An 18280-nucleotide genomic window follows, 5' to 3' on the forward strand; every position below is an offset into this window, starting at 1 on the left:
GAAATGATGTTAAGTACCAAGTTCCTACAGTAAAGCATGGTGGTGGTTCAATTATGGTTTGGTCATGTTTTAGCCGTGATGGAGTAGGTCCAATCTATCGAGTTAAAGGCATTATAGACCAAAACATGTGTAAAGGAATAATCAAAGATATAATGCTGCCACATGCAAATAACAAAATGTTGCGTGGTTGGACTTTCCAACACGATAATGATCCAAAACACACTTCCAAGCTAGTCATGGATTTTTTAGCTCAAAAGAAAGTTCGTATCTTGGAATGGCCGTCACAATCTCCGGACCTGAACCCAATCGAACATCTTTGGGAACATATTGAGAGAAAAATTAGTGTTCGGAAACCATCTAATCAGCATGATTTGTTTGAGTTGATTAAGCGCACTTGGGAGGAAATACCAATTGATGTTTTAATTAATTTGGTTGATTCAATGCCACGTAGATGTAATGCTGTCGTTGCGGCAAAAGGTTTTCCAACGAAGTACTAGGATTATGCTCAGATTATATACATTATGTAGCAGAATATAACACTATGTAATATTATATATATTATTTAACAGAAATCTTCATAAAAAATGCTGAAAATTTATCCTTTGTTGAGAAAGTTTTATTTTTAAACGACATATTTAGTTTGTCCAATTACTTTTGAGCCAATCATTTCCATTCTTTTAGCAAAATTTTAAGTAATTACTCCCAAAAGGGAATTTTTGTTTTCTTTTTCATAATTGTAGTATAATTTGACATGCTTATGCAAAATTTCATTTAAAAATGTTGACTCGATGAGAAAATATAACCAAAAAGGTGTTTGTCCAATTACTTTTGGACGCTACTGTATATACATATATATATATATATATATATAGAAACGTTGATCTTTAAAAGAAGAAGTAATTAAAGATATGTTATTTTATTTCACAACTCTAGAAGTGTACAGTCCTCCAAAATTATGGGAACTCTAAAAGAAAAAGGTTTACCAGGAAACAAAGTCTTTAAAGATAATTATAAAACGATTTTAAAAGCATTTAAAAGATATGCTACTTGCTAATAAATGTGAAATGCATTCTTTTTTTGCTCTCACTTCTATGGTTCTGTTTAAACTGTTATTTGTATGATGCAAAACACTTCAAAACTATCTTAACACCGTTTAATTGTAAAACAGTACTGGAATTCCACCATATAAAGTCTTTATTTTGAGTTTGGGTTCTAATTAATGAAAATGTAATAGTTTTATAGATAGTATTTTATGCTACATGAAGCGATGCAAAAGTTCGGTAGAATCTTATAATAAAGTTATAGCTGAAAGATGACAAAATGGCAGGTAGCAAATATCATCGTGTTTTTACATAAAAAATAAAATGTGTAAAATGTCAAAAGTATATACGTCGATTAGTTTATAAATATAAAACCAAAGAACTGTTGAAACTATGCATTTTGGTGAACGATCAAAGATTGTTCAAATTGATTCAAACTGATTGTAAAAAATAATAGCCACATGAAAACGAATCCATTTGCTAGTGCCAGAGAAACAATTTGCGAATCAGAACTCTTTCGTCATACGCGCAGCCGATAATACACTCAAATTTATGCATTTTATTGCTATTAAATAGTTATATTGATGTTTTTCATTGTTCAATATCCTATAAGGCTGATAAACTTTTAAAATAAAGAAAAACAACATGTAAAACCTCGTTTTGAATCCATGGGTTTGTTAACATTGTACGATCTGAACGTAGTGTAATATCTGTCTCTTGTATAAAGTAAAACTCACCCATATTCCATTTTAGTCTCTATAAACTAAAACTTATTTGAAAAAATTACTGGTTATATAGCAAATTAGACCTTACAAGGTTTCTCATTAAAACTAGTATAATAATGTGATATCATAATTCTCACACTATTTTGATGAAATAAAAAGGTTGCTATTTTCACCCCATATATCATACACAAAAAACAATACTGCAATACAAGCCCGTTTTTTATTTTTGTTTATAAGCTAAAATAGTTTAATTTTAGCTTATTAAGATCTTTTGTTATTTTTAGATTGTTATTACTTCCATAATGCAGATAAATCATGCAAATCAATGCTCCGTAGATTTACCTATACTGTGGCATGAACCCCACAAAGAGCAACACATGTTTCAAGCCGCTATCTTCAGCATTTGGGCCATCTTCTCCAATTATCCTTTAAATAACGATATATATATATATATATATATATATATATATATATATATATATATATATATATATATATATATATATATATATATATATATATATATATATATATATATATACAGCTATTCACGAAAGTTTAAACGATTGCAGAAATTTTATCAAGTATGTTTGGTTTTTGTTTATTAAAAAAAAACTGTAAAATGATATCGAATCAATTTTTTTTATTTATTAAAGAAAAAGTAATTAGCTTTAAAATGAATATGAACATGTTATAAAAATTTTAATATTTAGTTAGAAAAAAACAATTACAAAAAATCATGTAGGAAAAATAAGAAGCACAAAAGTTTAAACGAATTGCTACATTCGAACAAAAAATTTTAAAAAAAAGCAAAATTAATATTTTAAGTGTCCTCCTTTGTTTTTATAGCAAAGATAAACTCGTTTATGCATTGATTCAACTAATTTCATCCACATCACGCGAGGTACCTTCAGCCAGTACTCATTCAAAAGTTGTTTCAAATGCTGAGTTGATTGAACTTCATAGTATGTCAGTGATTGTTGATCCAAGACCAAATATTTTCAGTTGGGTTGAGATCTGGTGATCTAGGGCACCAGGGCATCACATTGAACTTTTTTTTCAAAAATATTCTTTGATTGAGTAAGCTGTGAGAGCTAAAGCCCCATCTTATTGAAAGATGAATTGCTTGCTTTTGTCATACAAGTGTCTGATTGATGGATTTAAACACGTTTCCAATGTGTTCTTGTAGTTGTATTAATTAATTCGGCCTTTGTACAGCTCACAGAAGCCCATACCTTAGTGAGAAAAACATCCCCAGATGCCAACCGAACCTCCACCGCCTTGTCGACGATGTTGCAAAAACCTGTCTGAATATTTCTCAGTTGCAAATCTTTTCACATTCTTCCCTTGCGGTTTACGACTTAAAAATTAGCTTCATCACTCCAAATAACATTTGCCCACTGTTCTACAGACCAGTCCAGCCTTTCTTTGGACCAGACTCGTCGTTTACGTTTATCCGTGATTGAAAGAATAGGTTTTCTAGCAGCTGTTTACGTTCCATTACCTTTGTCCAACAATGTTCGTCTCACGAGCTCTCTGCTAACTTTTGGATTATTTTTTGAGTCGTTGAAGATTTGTGCAAGCTTTTTGTAGCTGAGTCTGGGCTTTTCTCTGCTCATTCTGAATATACCACTTTTGTCACAGTTGCTGAGTTTGGATGGTCTCCCAGTACGCTGCATGTCGGAGATGCCCTTGGTAAGTTCCCAGGTTTTGATGGTTTTTCGAACGCAAGATTCAGAAACGTAAAGTATTTATCCTATTTGAACGTTTGTGTGATTTATTGTCCTCGCCATACCAATAACTTGCCACTTGATCTCACTAGAAACTGCTTTGCAACCCATTTGCACGCAATTGAAAATAATTTGAAATTTACAATATTTCAAGTTGATTTTTTAAAATTTAAAAGCTGCCTGATGATGTTGCGATAAATATTTTGATTGTAATTGACTCATTTTGACTTTATTCAAAAATAAAAAAAATTTTCGCCCCGGATTTATCAATTAATTAGCAAATAATTGATCCTAAATAAAATCGTTTAAACTTTTTTGACACCTCTTAATTTGTATCACCTACCTTTTCATGAAATTTCTGAGTAAACAGTGATGAGTCGTAACCTACTTTTTTTAATTTTATTATTTGGTCTAGGAATTAATTCGTGCGGTTTTTAATTGAAAATTTAAGGTTTATTTCAAAAACTAAATGGATGAATACATTAATGAAAATAGTGTCCATCGCTAGTCACTACTTTTGCCCATAATTTCCGGCAATTTACGAATTCCGTGTCGAAAAAATGCTTCATCCTTAGAAGTGATCCAATCAGAGACCCATTTTTCGATATTTTCTGAAGAAGTGAAGCGCTGTCCAATCAAATCGTTATTCATGCAATCGAACAAGTAGTAGTCAGAAGGAGCAATGTCCGGAGAATACGGCGGGTGGGGTAACACTTCCCATCCGACATTTTCCAAATAGTTTTTGACAGGTTTTGCGACATGTGGTCGAGCGTTATCATGCTGAAAAATGAGTTTATCATGTCTGTTACCCCAATCTGGTCGTTTTATGACCAGAGCTTGCTTCAAATGCATTAATTGTCGTCGATAACGTTCTCCATTAATAGTTTCACCAGGTGTCAGAAGCTCATGGTACACCACACCTTTCATATCCCACCATTTACACAGCATAACCTTTGCACAGTGAATATTCCGTTTGGGTTGTGATGGACCTGGTTCACCTGGCTTTACCCAGGCCTTTTTTCGTTTAGGATTCTCGTAATAAATCCATTTCTCATCACCAGTAACGATTCGATGCAAAAATCCTTTTCTTTTCTGTCTTTTAAGTAGCAATTCACAAATGGTCTTTCTTCTTTCCACGTCTCTGTCTTTCAATTCATGTGGAACCCAATGAGACATTTTTTGAATCATACCCATAGCTTTGAGGCGTCTGGAAACTGTTGATTGTTCAACTCCTAACGATTTTGCAAGGTCCTCTTGCGTTTGACAAGAATCCTGATCGAGCAATGCTGCCAATTCTGCATCTTCAAATTTTTTCGGCTGTCCTGGTCGCTCTTGGTCTTCCAAACAAAAATCACCACTTTTAAACCGTGCAAACCACTTCTGACACGTTCGCTCAGTTAGAGCATGGTCACCATAAACTTCAACCAAAATACGATGACTTTCGGTAGCACTTTTCTTCATGTTAAAGTAATGAAGAAGAATCCCCCGCAAAAACGCTTTATCAGGAACAAAAATCGACATTATCAGTTAAATTAAAAATAGCGTTGTTTACGCTTAAATCAAATGATTTATAATGAAAATGATGCGCAATAACAGTGATCTTCGCACGCATGCGTGGCTAAACGAAACGCTGAGACATTAAGCTAGTTTCGTAATCCCTTGTCAACCCGCACGAATTAATTCCTAGACCAAATAATTAATAACATTTATACCAAATTAGAAAAAAAACTATTTTGAAATCTATTTCCGTTAGATTTTTATTCAAGAAAAACTGAAGATTAGATCTTAAAACTCTGTAATCGTTTAAACTTTCGTGAATAGCTGTATATATATAATTTAAACAGAAGTTATTCGCAATTTTGCACATCTTGCTTCAAGATTCTAATATAATTTCAATAACCGTACTATTTCTCATTTTTCGCTTTTATTTTGAAGGGATCCCGAAATCTCCCTGCCGAATTTACCCGCCTTCACCCTAATGATTCTTTATTTACTTCGTGAAAAAGAAAACAGAGTTTCCATTAAGAATAACCATTGAAAAAAAAAAAAAAAAATCATCATAAACTAAATTTCTTTCTTTTTTGACATCAAATAGACAAAAAACAAGACTTTAAATAAATTACTTGAATTTATAAAAACCAAATTTTCTATTAGGAATAAATTACGTAACCCTGAAATTTAAAATAGGTATATAAAAATGGCTTTAACATTAAGAAGATCCGTAAAGAAGAGAGGAATGTAAAGAAGAAACCAGAAAGAAATAATATATTGCTTAAGTATATTGTTTGAACATTTTTCCAAAAGAAACTACTTTATGAATAATATTGAATTGGTGGATTTAAAAAGTTCTTGTAGAACACGTGTTTATCGGATGTTTTCGGTATACTTCTTTTAGGCGTGAGAATGTATTCACAATACAAAAGTGTTGGTTCTTTTACGCATTTAATGTAACGATCAATATGATCTGTGATGTAATCCAGTGGGGCTTGACCAATGGAAAGTATCTGAAAGTAGTTTCTCAAATAGAACACAATGGTATGGTTTTGAATACTTTAATTGGAATATTTTAAGATTATATTTTCAAATATTTAAATAAAGGTTTAGAAGTTTTGTTACTTGGTAATGGAAATCCTTTAAGCTGAACCTTAGTCCCAGCTCTTGTTCCGCCTTTCGTCTCGCTTTTAATATAACCAATCTACCAATCATGTAAGAAGTCGCTTGACCAGGACATGACATGTATCTTGTTACTTCTTTCCTTCCAAAGTCTGAATTATCCAAAGCGAATTTATCAAATTGGTTTAAAGCCCAAGTACGGTTTTTTCCTCTATAGTGCAGACCAGTGTCAACTAGTAATCTAAGAGCACGCCAAATCTTCCAAAAAATTAAATGAAAATATTGTTGTTATCTGATTAAACACTATTCAAGTTTATTTTTGTTATAAAGAATTAATAAAGTGATGTCAAAAAGAAAGCTAAAGTTGAATACCTGACCTTTGTACATGCCTAACTCTTGGAGAAGGTTATCTTTATATAATCCCACGTCATCCGAAAGAACAGGGTTTTCTGCATATAGCCCCCACCCTTCAACAAAACCGCTGAAATACACTTTACTGTGTATGTAACTGGATAAGTCTTTCGGGCAAAGATCTTTAAACAATTCTTCTGAACCTGAAGTAATTAAAGAGTTAAGTATTAAAATATTTCTTTTTTTTCTTTTACTTTCTTTTTTTTTTTTAATTGTTTGAATATAAAAAATTTTTAAAGAAAAAGAATTTACAAAAATTAAATTTTCAAGACAAATTTTGACTACCTTGAAATTGAAACTGATGACCAGGTCTCCCTTCATGTCCTGCCACTGACCATTCTTGAAACTTTGGTCCATATTTTTCCAAAAAAAAAGGAAGGACAAATGTTGTTGGTGCTGAACATTTAGAATCACTCCGATAAAAAGATTTTGCTCCGCTGGATGGGTTATAATGACAAGCCATTCTAATGGGACAATTCGGCGAAGAGTTCATAGGCCCGGTAAAATGAAAAGCTGAATATAACTTTGAATGTATCATCGCCAGAATGCTATTTATGTCCTACATACCCAAGAAATGAAAATAAGTAAGTATTTTCAACCTTGGATACTGCCTTCATTTTAACTAGATGGAAGAAATTTATCCGATTGAACTAGGTATGTTAGTTTTATTGTCTCATAAATTGTTATTACAAAATTTAAATTTCTTTGCTTCTTTTATTAAAAAAAAAAAATAATAAACAGTGGTGGTTAGCAAAAGCAAGTTATTATTATTTTAATGTTAAAATTACATTTAAAGACTTAAGTAATATTTAAGCACGAAATTATTTTCTGAAGTATGTGTGAGGAAGGGAAATGAAAGAAATTATAAACTGTTTATAATTTACCCCCCTACATAAAATTTACCCCCTACATAAAATTTTTAATCACCAAAACTATTAAAAATATTTTGATATTTTTACTAGCGAGTCAAAACCTGAGACAAGCATTTATATAAATCTGAATAGGAATGTCGAAATCAAAACACAAAACGAACATGTGCAATAAAAATCATTGTCAGTGCTAGGACACCATATGATTTAAGAAACATCTGCAAACATATAAAAAAGTAGAGCTGAGCATTTATTTACAGAAATTTTTATGCGAATTTTAGGAGAAAAACGAGTTTTTTTTGTTGTAAGAGAAGAAAGATGAGGAGTTTTAAGAGAAAGATAGAGACTAATTTTAGCTAGACTTAAAATACTGTTAAGAACTTTTGTAGAGGATAGTTCCAAAGACGTTATAAGAAGATTTTTTATTAGATTTAAATGTCGTGTTCCTATTACTTTTAAAGTGTTAAAGAATATATTTGACTTAAAGATTTGGAACATTTATAGAGTGTTTTATAAGACAAGCAAGATTCAGCAGTACATGTAAATGTTATATATACTTCAAGTTAGAAGTTAGGACATAGTTATTTTCCTGATTACAAACTAATTTTTAAATCTTTGATTAATCTAAAAAATTATAGGTCTACGAGTTTACCTTTAAACAAACCATACACGAATACCAACTAACAAACGTAATGAATACCATCCTCGCATTAACAAACAAATATTTAAGTATACTTATAAAAAATATCAAATAAAAAATTTACATCGAACCAACTTTGTACACTTTTCCATCGTACTGGACAATATTTTTTTGAGGATTCATCATCTATGCATTTCTCAAACGCTTCCTTGTTGCTTTCGTTTTCTGGGAATTTAAGTGGCCCGTGCCATTGCTCATTGGCTTCTAGCACGTTTCGGATTTCTGTAGTAGCTTTCTCTTCGTCTGCTTCTTTGGTGTATTGAAGAGAAATATTCACTATCTGTATATAAAAAAAAAGAGCTGCTTTTGTTATTTTTTAAAAAATTTTACCTTTATATTTACGTAACTTTTTTGTTTGGTCAAGTCTATGGATAAAGTTAGGATTCGTCAAAACGTTGTCGAGTATAACGTCTGTCGTTGTCGAAAACGTCTGTAACGTCTGAACGGCAACAATTGTTATAACTTATGTTGTTACAGTTGTGACGGTTGTTGGTGTTATTAAAGATACTTATATTACTGTTTCTCAGGTGGTTGGAGCTATTGTAGTTATTGCTGTGGAAATTATGAAAAAATAAAGATTCAAAACAAAATTTTAAAAAACCTGCGGATAAAAGAGATCCACTTGTCGTTTTCCTTCTTCAAATATTTCTTCTGGCGAAATATCTATTGTAGTGAATCGCGGAACAACTCTTCTATACAAAAACCTTCCGTCAAGGATTTTATTTGTATGAGGTAACATCTTCGTTGTCGGTCGATTTACATTCTTTATACCATCAAAGTAAACATATTCTAAAGGAAGCTTTGATAAACCACTAGCTTCATCGTCAGGAGGACAGTGCCTGCTGTAATTTTTCGTTAGATACTGGTATAGTCTGATAATGGACTCATCAAAACCACTCTTCAAGGCTCGCTCGACTGAAACATTCACTGACTCATGATGTACTTTTTCCCAAAGGGCAATTGTTTCATTTTTAAGTTGTGAATAAAACGAGTCAGAAATACCTTCAAAATATGTGTCTTGAGTTCCCTCTAAAAAAAATGACAAAAACTTAATCTTGAATCTAGCGCTTTTATGTTTATGATAACAAATCTCATGTGTGTGTGTGTGTGTGTGAGAGAGAGAGAGAGAGAGAGAGAGAGAGAGTTGCATACGAGGTTTATTATTTTAAACCTACATTTATAAACAGGTGTGCACGAAGATTTAGAACTTTCTTTAAAATGTTATAATATTTTTATTTTTCATATTTTTCATTTATGTAAAAAATGCTTAACATTAGTTAAGTTAATTTTAAAAATTATTAGAACTTTTTTCTATAATAAAAATAGAAGCAAAGGAAAAAAGATTTCATTTTTTCTTATTTTTTAAAGCAACGGTATAAAAAAAAGAAACTAACGATATAAAAAAACAAAAAAGAAGAAAATAGATAAATAGATAACTGGGTCAAATTGCGAAATAATTATAAGTATTAAACGATGCTCACAGCACACAACATTTGTTATCAATCTAATTATTCGCTCATTTTAGTACAAATAAAAAAAAAACTTATTTTCAGAAAACAAATTTATTGCTCCACCTTTGGGTATTTCAGTAAAGTAACTTACATTGATAGTAACAATCCGGAATATTACATTTTTTCTCATTTTTGCGATGAAAATAAACAAAAAATTAAGTCTCGATTTCAAGTGGAGGGTAATTTATGTAAACTTAGTTAGAATTTACTTAAAATTACTTAAAATTACTTAAAATTTACTTAAAATTCGTTAAATTTAATTGAAAGATGAAGATGTACATAATCCAGAGCTGGTTTGTAAGACGCATATTTATAACAGTGAATCTGAGTGTTTTGTGTCAAATTATTTTTATCAGTAAACTAGAGGAGTTGTGATACCTTCGCGTAATTTTTTGCATTTGATAAAGCTTGGTTTCCAATAGTTGTAGAAATATCGTACAACAATCGTGCAACATTCGTTTGATTTGTTGTGCGGTAAATTGTTGTGCAACGCAATGTTTCCATTAGATTCAATTAGCGCAAAAGTCTTTCAAAAAAAACAGTGTAAACAAACAAAAAATGGCCGTCATAAAAAAAAATATCACTCTAAATTATCGACTTTTTGTTACACTTTTAATTTTAAGACGCCAAAAAAGTGTAAAGAAAAGAAAGCATGTGTTTTGGGTCAGAGAACTATTTAAAAAACTCGTTAAGCAAGGTGCGTTTAGTTCTTTGGTGCAAAAAATGATGCTATTTGATAGGGAATTTTTTTAAACGATACTCAAGAATGTCTCCTGACAGACTTGAACACCTTTTGTCATTAATCGGATTTTCAAATTTGTCTTAATGTATTCAATGTGTTAAAATGAGGCGGTTGTATTACTGTGCAAAAGGGGAGTGGAGTTTGTATGATTCACAGTCAGATGGGAAAAATATTGTCAAGTTCATAAAGAAAGCAATGACTCATTAGTGTCTCAGGGAAGGTTAAAATAATTCCTCACAATGGCGATATTTTGTAAACTTTATTGTTATACAACAGTTATTGTGTGGTTTCCATTAAAAAATAACTGCGCGTTTTGCACAAAAAACAAAAAACTGTTGCATAAATAGATTTTTTTTAAACCTCACAACCGCAGTTGTACAACATAAAATTTGTTGTACAACCGACGTTAAGTTGTGCAACTTACACTAGAAAATGTTTCCATTATAAAACAAAGTTGTTGTGCAACTGTTGTACGACATTCCTACAACTATTGGAAACCGAGCTTAACTTAAATACATTTTAGTGAAAGACACGCATCATTAACCACCATTAACCACCGTTAACTGTTTGACACAAAAAATTTTGTTATGTCAAATAGCTCAACTTTTTTTATGTCAAACAACTCGCGTATAATAAAAATGGAACCGTTGAAACATTCTTTTAACAGATGTATTTTGCAAAGTCAGGTCAAAATATTTATAAACTTTTAAATATATTATTACTTAAAACAATTACAGCATAACTGGTTCAACTGTTATCAAACTATTTTTATGAACGACAAACGATGTAGAAACCACGTAGAATAAAATAAAGGGAGCAGTTTATTTTATCTTAATTAAATAGAATTTTAAATATTAAAAAAAAAGGAAAACAACCGAACAAAACAAATGTTTTTTGAAAACATTGGAAGAAAAGGTATTCAGCTTCGTGTAATCTAAAACTTATTTTAGGCTTTAAAAATGATCAAATTTTTTTTTATTAAAAAAAGGAATGTAAGAAGAGTAAAATGTAGAAAAGAGTAAAATGGGGTCAAATGAAATAGTTAAGAATTTTAATTAACTTTTTTTTAAGGGAAAAAGATTTTTAATTTTTTTTTTTTTTTTAAAGTTGTAGAGAAATTTGAGCTGTATTTAAATAAATACAAATCAAGTAAAAAACGTTTTTAGTTTTTTAAGAAACTTTATTTAATTGAAAAAAAAAGTTTTTTCATTCTACCCTCACATTCGGGGAGAATGAAATACGCAAATCTATGTGTAATTAAATAACACTTAAATAAAAAAAAACAAAAAGCAACCAATAATAAGAATTTAAAAAACAACCAATAATAACAACTAAAAAAACAACCAAATAAAAAAAAACTTTATTCTTGTGATGATGTTGAGTCGTAGAGAGGTAGTAGAGGTTGAGCTGAATTGTCACTTGTGCGGCACTTTTTTGTGCAATAAAACTCAGCGCCTATTATATATCACTTTGGTATTCATATTTGACCAAGCCAAACCTTGCATTTTGAATTTTCACACTGGTACCATTCCATATTTTGACTTGTTAAAGCTTCGCCTGAAACTTTACGGCACTTTTTACACTCAACTTGGTTTGTAGCTGTTATTGGTGTTGGAGTCGCTGTTGTTTTATTTGCTGCTCGTCATTAAAGCTAAGCTTGCGTAGTTTTTTAGCTTGATTTGCTGCTTTTTTGCTCTCACCATCTTTCAATCTCTCGAGTATTTCAGATTTATTGAGACACTCCCTTTCGAACCTTGGTACGTCTACATTTTTTCGTTTTTTTGTGTCAACGTGTTGAAGGTGAAACATTTGTCTAGACCACTTAAGCACCAATCTCTGTACAGACATTTTTTTGATTTTTTGGAGCAAGACGATTGCCAGCAGCATTGATGAAGTTTCCAACTGTATAGTGGATTTTTTCGAGCGGCTCTGAGTAATGAAATAGCAAACGTAACTTGCTCTTCGGTGTATGGCTTTTCTTTTTTCTTTGAGTGCAAGTTGTTTCGAGGCATATTTTATATTAGAATAGATTTAATAATAATCAATTTAAAATTTAAACGAAAAATTTATAGAGATTGATTGGTTACTTGAGATTTAATTAATAAAAGCCGCATTTAACAAGTGATCAATTCGCGTATTTCATTCAACCCCACAGTTCTCTGTTTCAGTTTTTTTAACTCATAACTTTTTTCCCAGAATAACAAATTTAATTTTGAAAAAAGATTCTTGACCAGCGTAAAATGTTTTACTTATTAAGTTCAATGATATCAAATTTAATTTCCGAGAGTTTTATGTCCATTTTTCAAAAAAAATAAAAAATATCATTACGCATTCGAAAACTTAAAAAATTATAAAAAAACTTTTTTTTAAAAAAAATTAAAATTTGATATCATCTTATTAAGAAAAAAATTCTCTACAACATGATCAAAAAATATTTGCAAAAAGTTTATTCAAAAGTTAATTCAATAACAAAAGAATAAGCATAGTCATAACTATTTCATTCTACCTCTATTTCATTTTACCATCTATTTCATTCTACCCTCTATTTCATTCTACCCTCTATTTCATTCTTCCCTCTATTTCATTCTTCCCTCTATTTCATTCTTCCCTCTATTTCATTCTACCCTGTTTTACTATATTCCTTCAAAGATAAATTAGAGTAAACCTTCAGAAACAGATATCGAGAACTCGTCAAAGGCCACAAGGAAGAGGAGATACTAGCTATGGTTTCCTTTGCAGAACTTTACCTCCAACAGGCTCCCACCTATGTTGAACTGCTAAGGAGATATTACTGGCTTAATCTGAACAAAAACACTAGGTACATAAGTAAAAACTAATTAAAATTCTAAGTTCAGAATTTATTAAATTGTCCCCATGTCACTGAACAGTCCTAACTTTTTTTTTTGTTCTGTAGATCACAAATAAAAAACTTCTGTTTTTTTGAGAAGAAGAGTATGAAGATTAGTGAAAATATGTTTAGAATCTCATGACTTTAATAGATCATGTTGACAAAGATAATAATTTCTCAAATCTGTCAGAAACTTGACCTGTTTAAGACTTGTCTACATTAAAAAAAAAGTGTTTGAGAAAAGCTGGAAAGGAAAAAGGGTCCAACAGTCTCAAATGACCTAAAAAGCTTTGCAAAATCGAATGTTACACATTTTACACGTTTTAATTGAGTACGGTAAGAAAGGATTTTATTGAATTAAAATGTCTTAATAAAAACTTTATTAATACTGTGAGGAGGGAGAATTAAAATAAATAGACGTAAACACGAAAACTCATCAACCCATGTAAATGTAAATAATGTAAATGAACGATAAAGTGGAAGGAAGAAAAATTTAAAAAAACGACTGGGAAAAGACGTACACACGGAGACTTATTCAACCCGCCATATAAATAAATGACGAACAGATATCGCAACCAAAAACAAGCAAAAATTATAAAAGCTCAAAAAATAGAGTTTCAGAAAGATAGAAGAAGACGGAGTTTTAGGGAGCAGCAGAAAACAGAGTTTTGAGAGACAGAAGGAAGACGGAGTTTGACAGAGAAGTAAAAAGAGAGTTTTAAATACAAATGTTTTTAGATCAGCAAGAAGCTTTGTAAGCGAACAAAAGAAAAAAAGAAGTAATTTTTGATAAACAGCAGAAGCAAAGAGCTAAGCAGAAGTCAAAAGAAATATTGATTAAAATAAACGGAAGTTTTGGCCGTTGCAAGTAAAAAAGAAGAAGAAGAAGATATATTCGTATTAAAAAGAGGAATAAAAAACAGGAGTAATTGATAGAAACAGTATTGAACACTACAAATAGAGTGAGAGAGTATTATTTGTTTTTTATAAACGTAATGAATAAAATCAGTAAGAGTGCTAACCATTACTAATAGAACGTTTGTTGAGATATATTGCATATAATATACTGAGGATGGTAAACACAACATTAACCCTTTAAGAATTAAACCTTACCTAGTCCTGACCAACCTATCCCCAAACCTTTACATTTCCTGAACAAACTATCCCTAAACCCTTAACATCAATCCCAACCTCCACATAACCCTCATACCCATACCTTCCTTAACCTTAACTCTTTATATACTACTAATTCATTGATAAAGCCATACATATAAAAACACCACTCTCACAATACCATCAACAAACATAAATAAAAGAATTTCACTTCCTACATAAATATTCACTTCAAACATAAATAAAAGAATTTCACTTTTTTCAGAATTTAATTTGCATTAAAAATAAACGAATACTGATGCTCTCTTAAAATAAACCTAAAGACTTTGTGACCACCCGTTATAAATATTATTCTAAATTTATTAAATATTTTGTTTTACATTTCTAAGGATTTGCAACCCTCATTTGATCGTATAAATAAACATACTTGTTTTTCCTTGAATAATAATTCTCTGGTAGTTTTGTTTAAATGCGTCTGCGCCTGCTGAGCAAGCAAGTTTGCTCTTCACCATGCCTGCATTTACCCCCATTTCCAAGTTGGAACTAAAAAAATACAAAAACAGGTATACGCAATATTGTTAAATATAAAACATACAACTAACATTCGTTAATGTTTTTGTCTCCAACTCTCGTTGTTTTTAATTCATTGCATTTTATTTCGTAAACTTTCGCTGTTGAAACGTAAAATCACAGAATTCAAGCGACTGGCGTTTGAAAAGCTTTTATTGACGTAAAGATTTAATTTGTTACCGTTGCAGATGAAATTATTTTTTCAAGTCATGAATTTAATTATTGAAGAAGTTGTATTAACTTTGTATTCAAAATCAGAAAAACGAATCTCAAAAATTTAACAACTATATCGAGTAGCAATTCTTTCTACCTAAAAATTTTTTGGGTTTTTGTTTCTTCGATGACACCTCGACTTTTATGATGACACAATGGTCTTTCATTTTTTCGGATGACGCATTTTTAATTGTCTGACGACGAAAAAGTTTAATACTTTCTGACTCTGACGGCATAAAGTTTGCTTGATTTTATTGGCTCAGCAATATTTCAAGTAACATGCAAATATATATAATATTATTTTGTGTGTGTGTCGACCTCTCAAAATGTTAGAAATTTTTAACGCCGAACTTTAGCTGAATTACATTGAATACTTGATTTTTCATAATTATTTAAAATATGACAAAAAAGTGGAGACGTCATAATTTTTTTGAATGGTTAACAACGAGGCATTGTTTAAAAGCCCAAATGTAAGAATCAAACATGAAATTTCAAGTCTTAAAGTTTAATTTTTGCATTCGGGCCCAAGTCATTTACTTACATGTATTGATTAATAGTATTTTTGTATTCGTTGAAAGTGTTCATTGCGAACTCGATGTCCTCTGTTGTGCGCGGTTTAAACAAGCTTTTAAATAACTGAACTTCATAGTCAAGCGAACAAATTTTGTTCATACAAAAATAATTTGGTCCAAACATCCATTCTCCACCATAAAAATCTGAATCGTATATATGACCAAAAAATTGCTGAAGAAATACACGGACCTTAAAATATAAAATATAGCTGTACAAATAATGGTTCATCAATACTCAATTAAACAAAATACTATACTTTGTGCAAAAACAATATATATACATTCATGCACACAAACATACAAACATACATACATACATACATACATACATACATACATACATACATACATACATACATACATACATACATACATACATACATACATACATACATACATACATACATACATACATACATACATACATACATACATACATACATACATACATACATACATACATACATACATACATACATACATACATACATACATACATACATACATACATACATACATACATACATACATACATACATACATACATACATACATACATACATACATACATACATACATACATACATACATACATACATACATACATACATACATACATACATACATACATACATACATACATACATACATACATACATACATACATACATACATACATACATACATACATACATACATACATACATACATACATACATACATACATACATGCATACATACATACATACATACATACATACATACATACATACATACATACATACATACATACATACATACATACATACATACATACATACATACATACATACATACATACATACATACATACATACATACATACATACATACATACATACATACATACATACATACATACATACATACATACATACATAGTATCAAACGAATAAAATTTTCAATAATAAGGTTAATTAACATGTTTTAATTACAGAGAAATTCGTTTAAAGACGTTCTTTAATTTCTCTTCTATTTGTTATTCATTTATATTATTATTACAATTATTGTATTTACAATATATTATTGTTATTTACAATTTTGTGTAATATTTACAATGTCAAAAATAGTATTAATAACAATATTAATACGACCATCAGGATATCAATGTTATTAACCAAATGTTTGACTTAAACGAATGGAATTTGACCGTAGAAATACACGAGATTTTTTACAAAAATTTCGTTTCGATATAACAAAAGTTCGATTTCTCGATTGTCGTTTGTCGAGTATTCGGAAACAAAAAAAAGCGCTTCACCTTATCATCGAACTTTTTTTTTTTAACTCAGCCATTTTTCAAAGTTTTTTTTTGTCACCTTAGCTTCAACTTGTAAAGATTGATAAAGTGTCGATTAACGCAAGCAATTAAGTTTAGTTGCATTCCAAATATTTATTAAATTAATATGGAATGAAATAATATTATTTTAGTAATATCATTTCATTAATAATTAATAACTTATTCAATAATAATATCTAAATTTTTTGAATTATATTTACATATTTGTTTCTTTTGTGAATGAGCTACGTCAAATTTTCCTTACTCCGTATCAGTAACGTTATGAAAGCATTTTCAACTCCAACGTAACTGTATAGAAAGGTGTTGTGTGCTCCAACGTGCCTGTTTAAAATCGTGTTGTGTGCTCCAGCATGTCTGTATAGAAACTAAATTGTAAAATCTACATGTTTTTTATAAATTTAAAAAAAAAACTCACCTCGGAAAGAACTTGAACTTCTTTTGGCTTCATCTTTTCTTTGTCAGGTTTTAAGAGTGCAATCTCTTTTAAAAGATCATCAATCTGGTCTGCAATATTCTTTAGAAGGAGAGGATTAGGATCGTAGGGCTTAAATCTAACAGTGAAATTTCTGTGCATTTTTTATGAATATAATGTTTAAACATTTTAATTTTTATTGAGATTAACTTTCTAGCTTGTTTTTTAGGAATTAAAAGTTTATAAAAAAAAAATTCTGAGATCTTTAATTGAAATTAATCTTATTTCATTTTTCACCTTTTGGAAATTTCATAAATTTCATCTTCACTTTTCCACATCCCTGCATACAGTTCTTCATGAGGCGAGTTTTTGAACAAAAGTTTTTGACACTTCAATAAGATATCATTGAGCTTGATTCGAACGAATTCTGGAGAAGGTTCACAATATTCATCAATATTTCTAATGAAACCGGATTGAGGTACATTTTCAACGACTCTCGAACACACGTTTTTGCTGGATATAAAAATTACGCCACAGCAAACAAAAATTACGGATGCCAGGAACAGCATGTACACTGACAACTTTATTTTCTTTTTACTTTTAGGTTCACGAAGTTTTTTGTTAAGAAAATATTCGTTCATATTTAAATCCTCCATGACTTGTTTATGACCTTCCTTTTTACTTAAATCCTCGAGACGCAGCTAAAATTACGGAGTACGTTTTAGCTGGAAACAACTTCATTCATTTATAAAAATGTATTACGTTCGAAGAAAAAGCAGTTCACGCTGACTTAAATGTTTGTTTATGATTTCATGAAATTAAGACGACTTGTCATCGGTGAACATATTTTGTTTATCTTAGAACGTTTTATATTA

General features: G+C 30.3%; 1 protein-coding gene across 5 annotated transcripts; it reads right to left on the reverse strand.

The window, feature by feature from the left end:
• Positions 1–5549: 5549 nt before the first annotated feature.
• LOC145197011 (uncharacterized) lies at positions 5550–18213 on the reverse strand. 5 transcript variants are annotated; one of them, XR_016449968.1, is made up of 10 exons: positions 17703–18213; positions 17409–17544; positions 15627–15847; positions 14730–14845; positions 8690–9117; positions 8153–8368; positions 6805–7078; positions 6486–6662; positions 6112–6349; positions 5550–5999 (listed from the first exon to the last, which is right to left on the reverse strand). XR_016449968.1 is itself a non-coding variant. In XM_090079380.1 (10 exons), exons 1-10 carry the CDS (start codon positions 18059–18061, stop codon positions 5808–5810), a joined length of 2379 nt encoding a protein of 792 aa, XP_089935506.1. In that variant the 5' UTR covers positions 18062–18213; the 3' UTR covers positions 5550–5807. The 5 variants fall into 5 exon arrangements, 3 of the variants coding, with proteins under 3 accessions (XP_089935506.1, XP_089935508.1, XP_089935507.1); XR_016449969.1 differs by having other exon boundaries at positions 6481–6662; positions 17194–17544; XM_090079380.1 differs by having other exon boundaries at positions 6112–6366; positions 6481–6662.
• Between the last annotated feature and the right edge of the window lie 67 nt (positions 18214–18280).

The sequence above is a fragment of the Hydra viridissima genome, unplaced genomic scaffold, assembly GCF_058129835.1.
Source record: "Hydra viridissima isolate aposymbiotic clone 2 unplaced genomic scaffold, HvirCarnegie_v1 scaffold_2, whole genome shotgun sequence".
In the NCBI taxonomy this organism is placed as follows: Eukaryota; Metazoa; Cnidaria; class Hydrozoa; order Anthoathecata; family Hydridae; genus Hydra; species Hydra viridissima.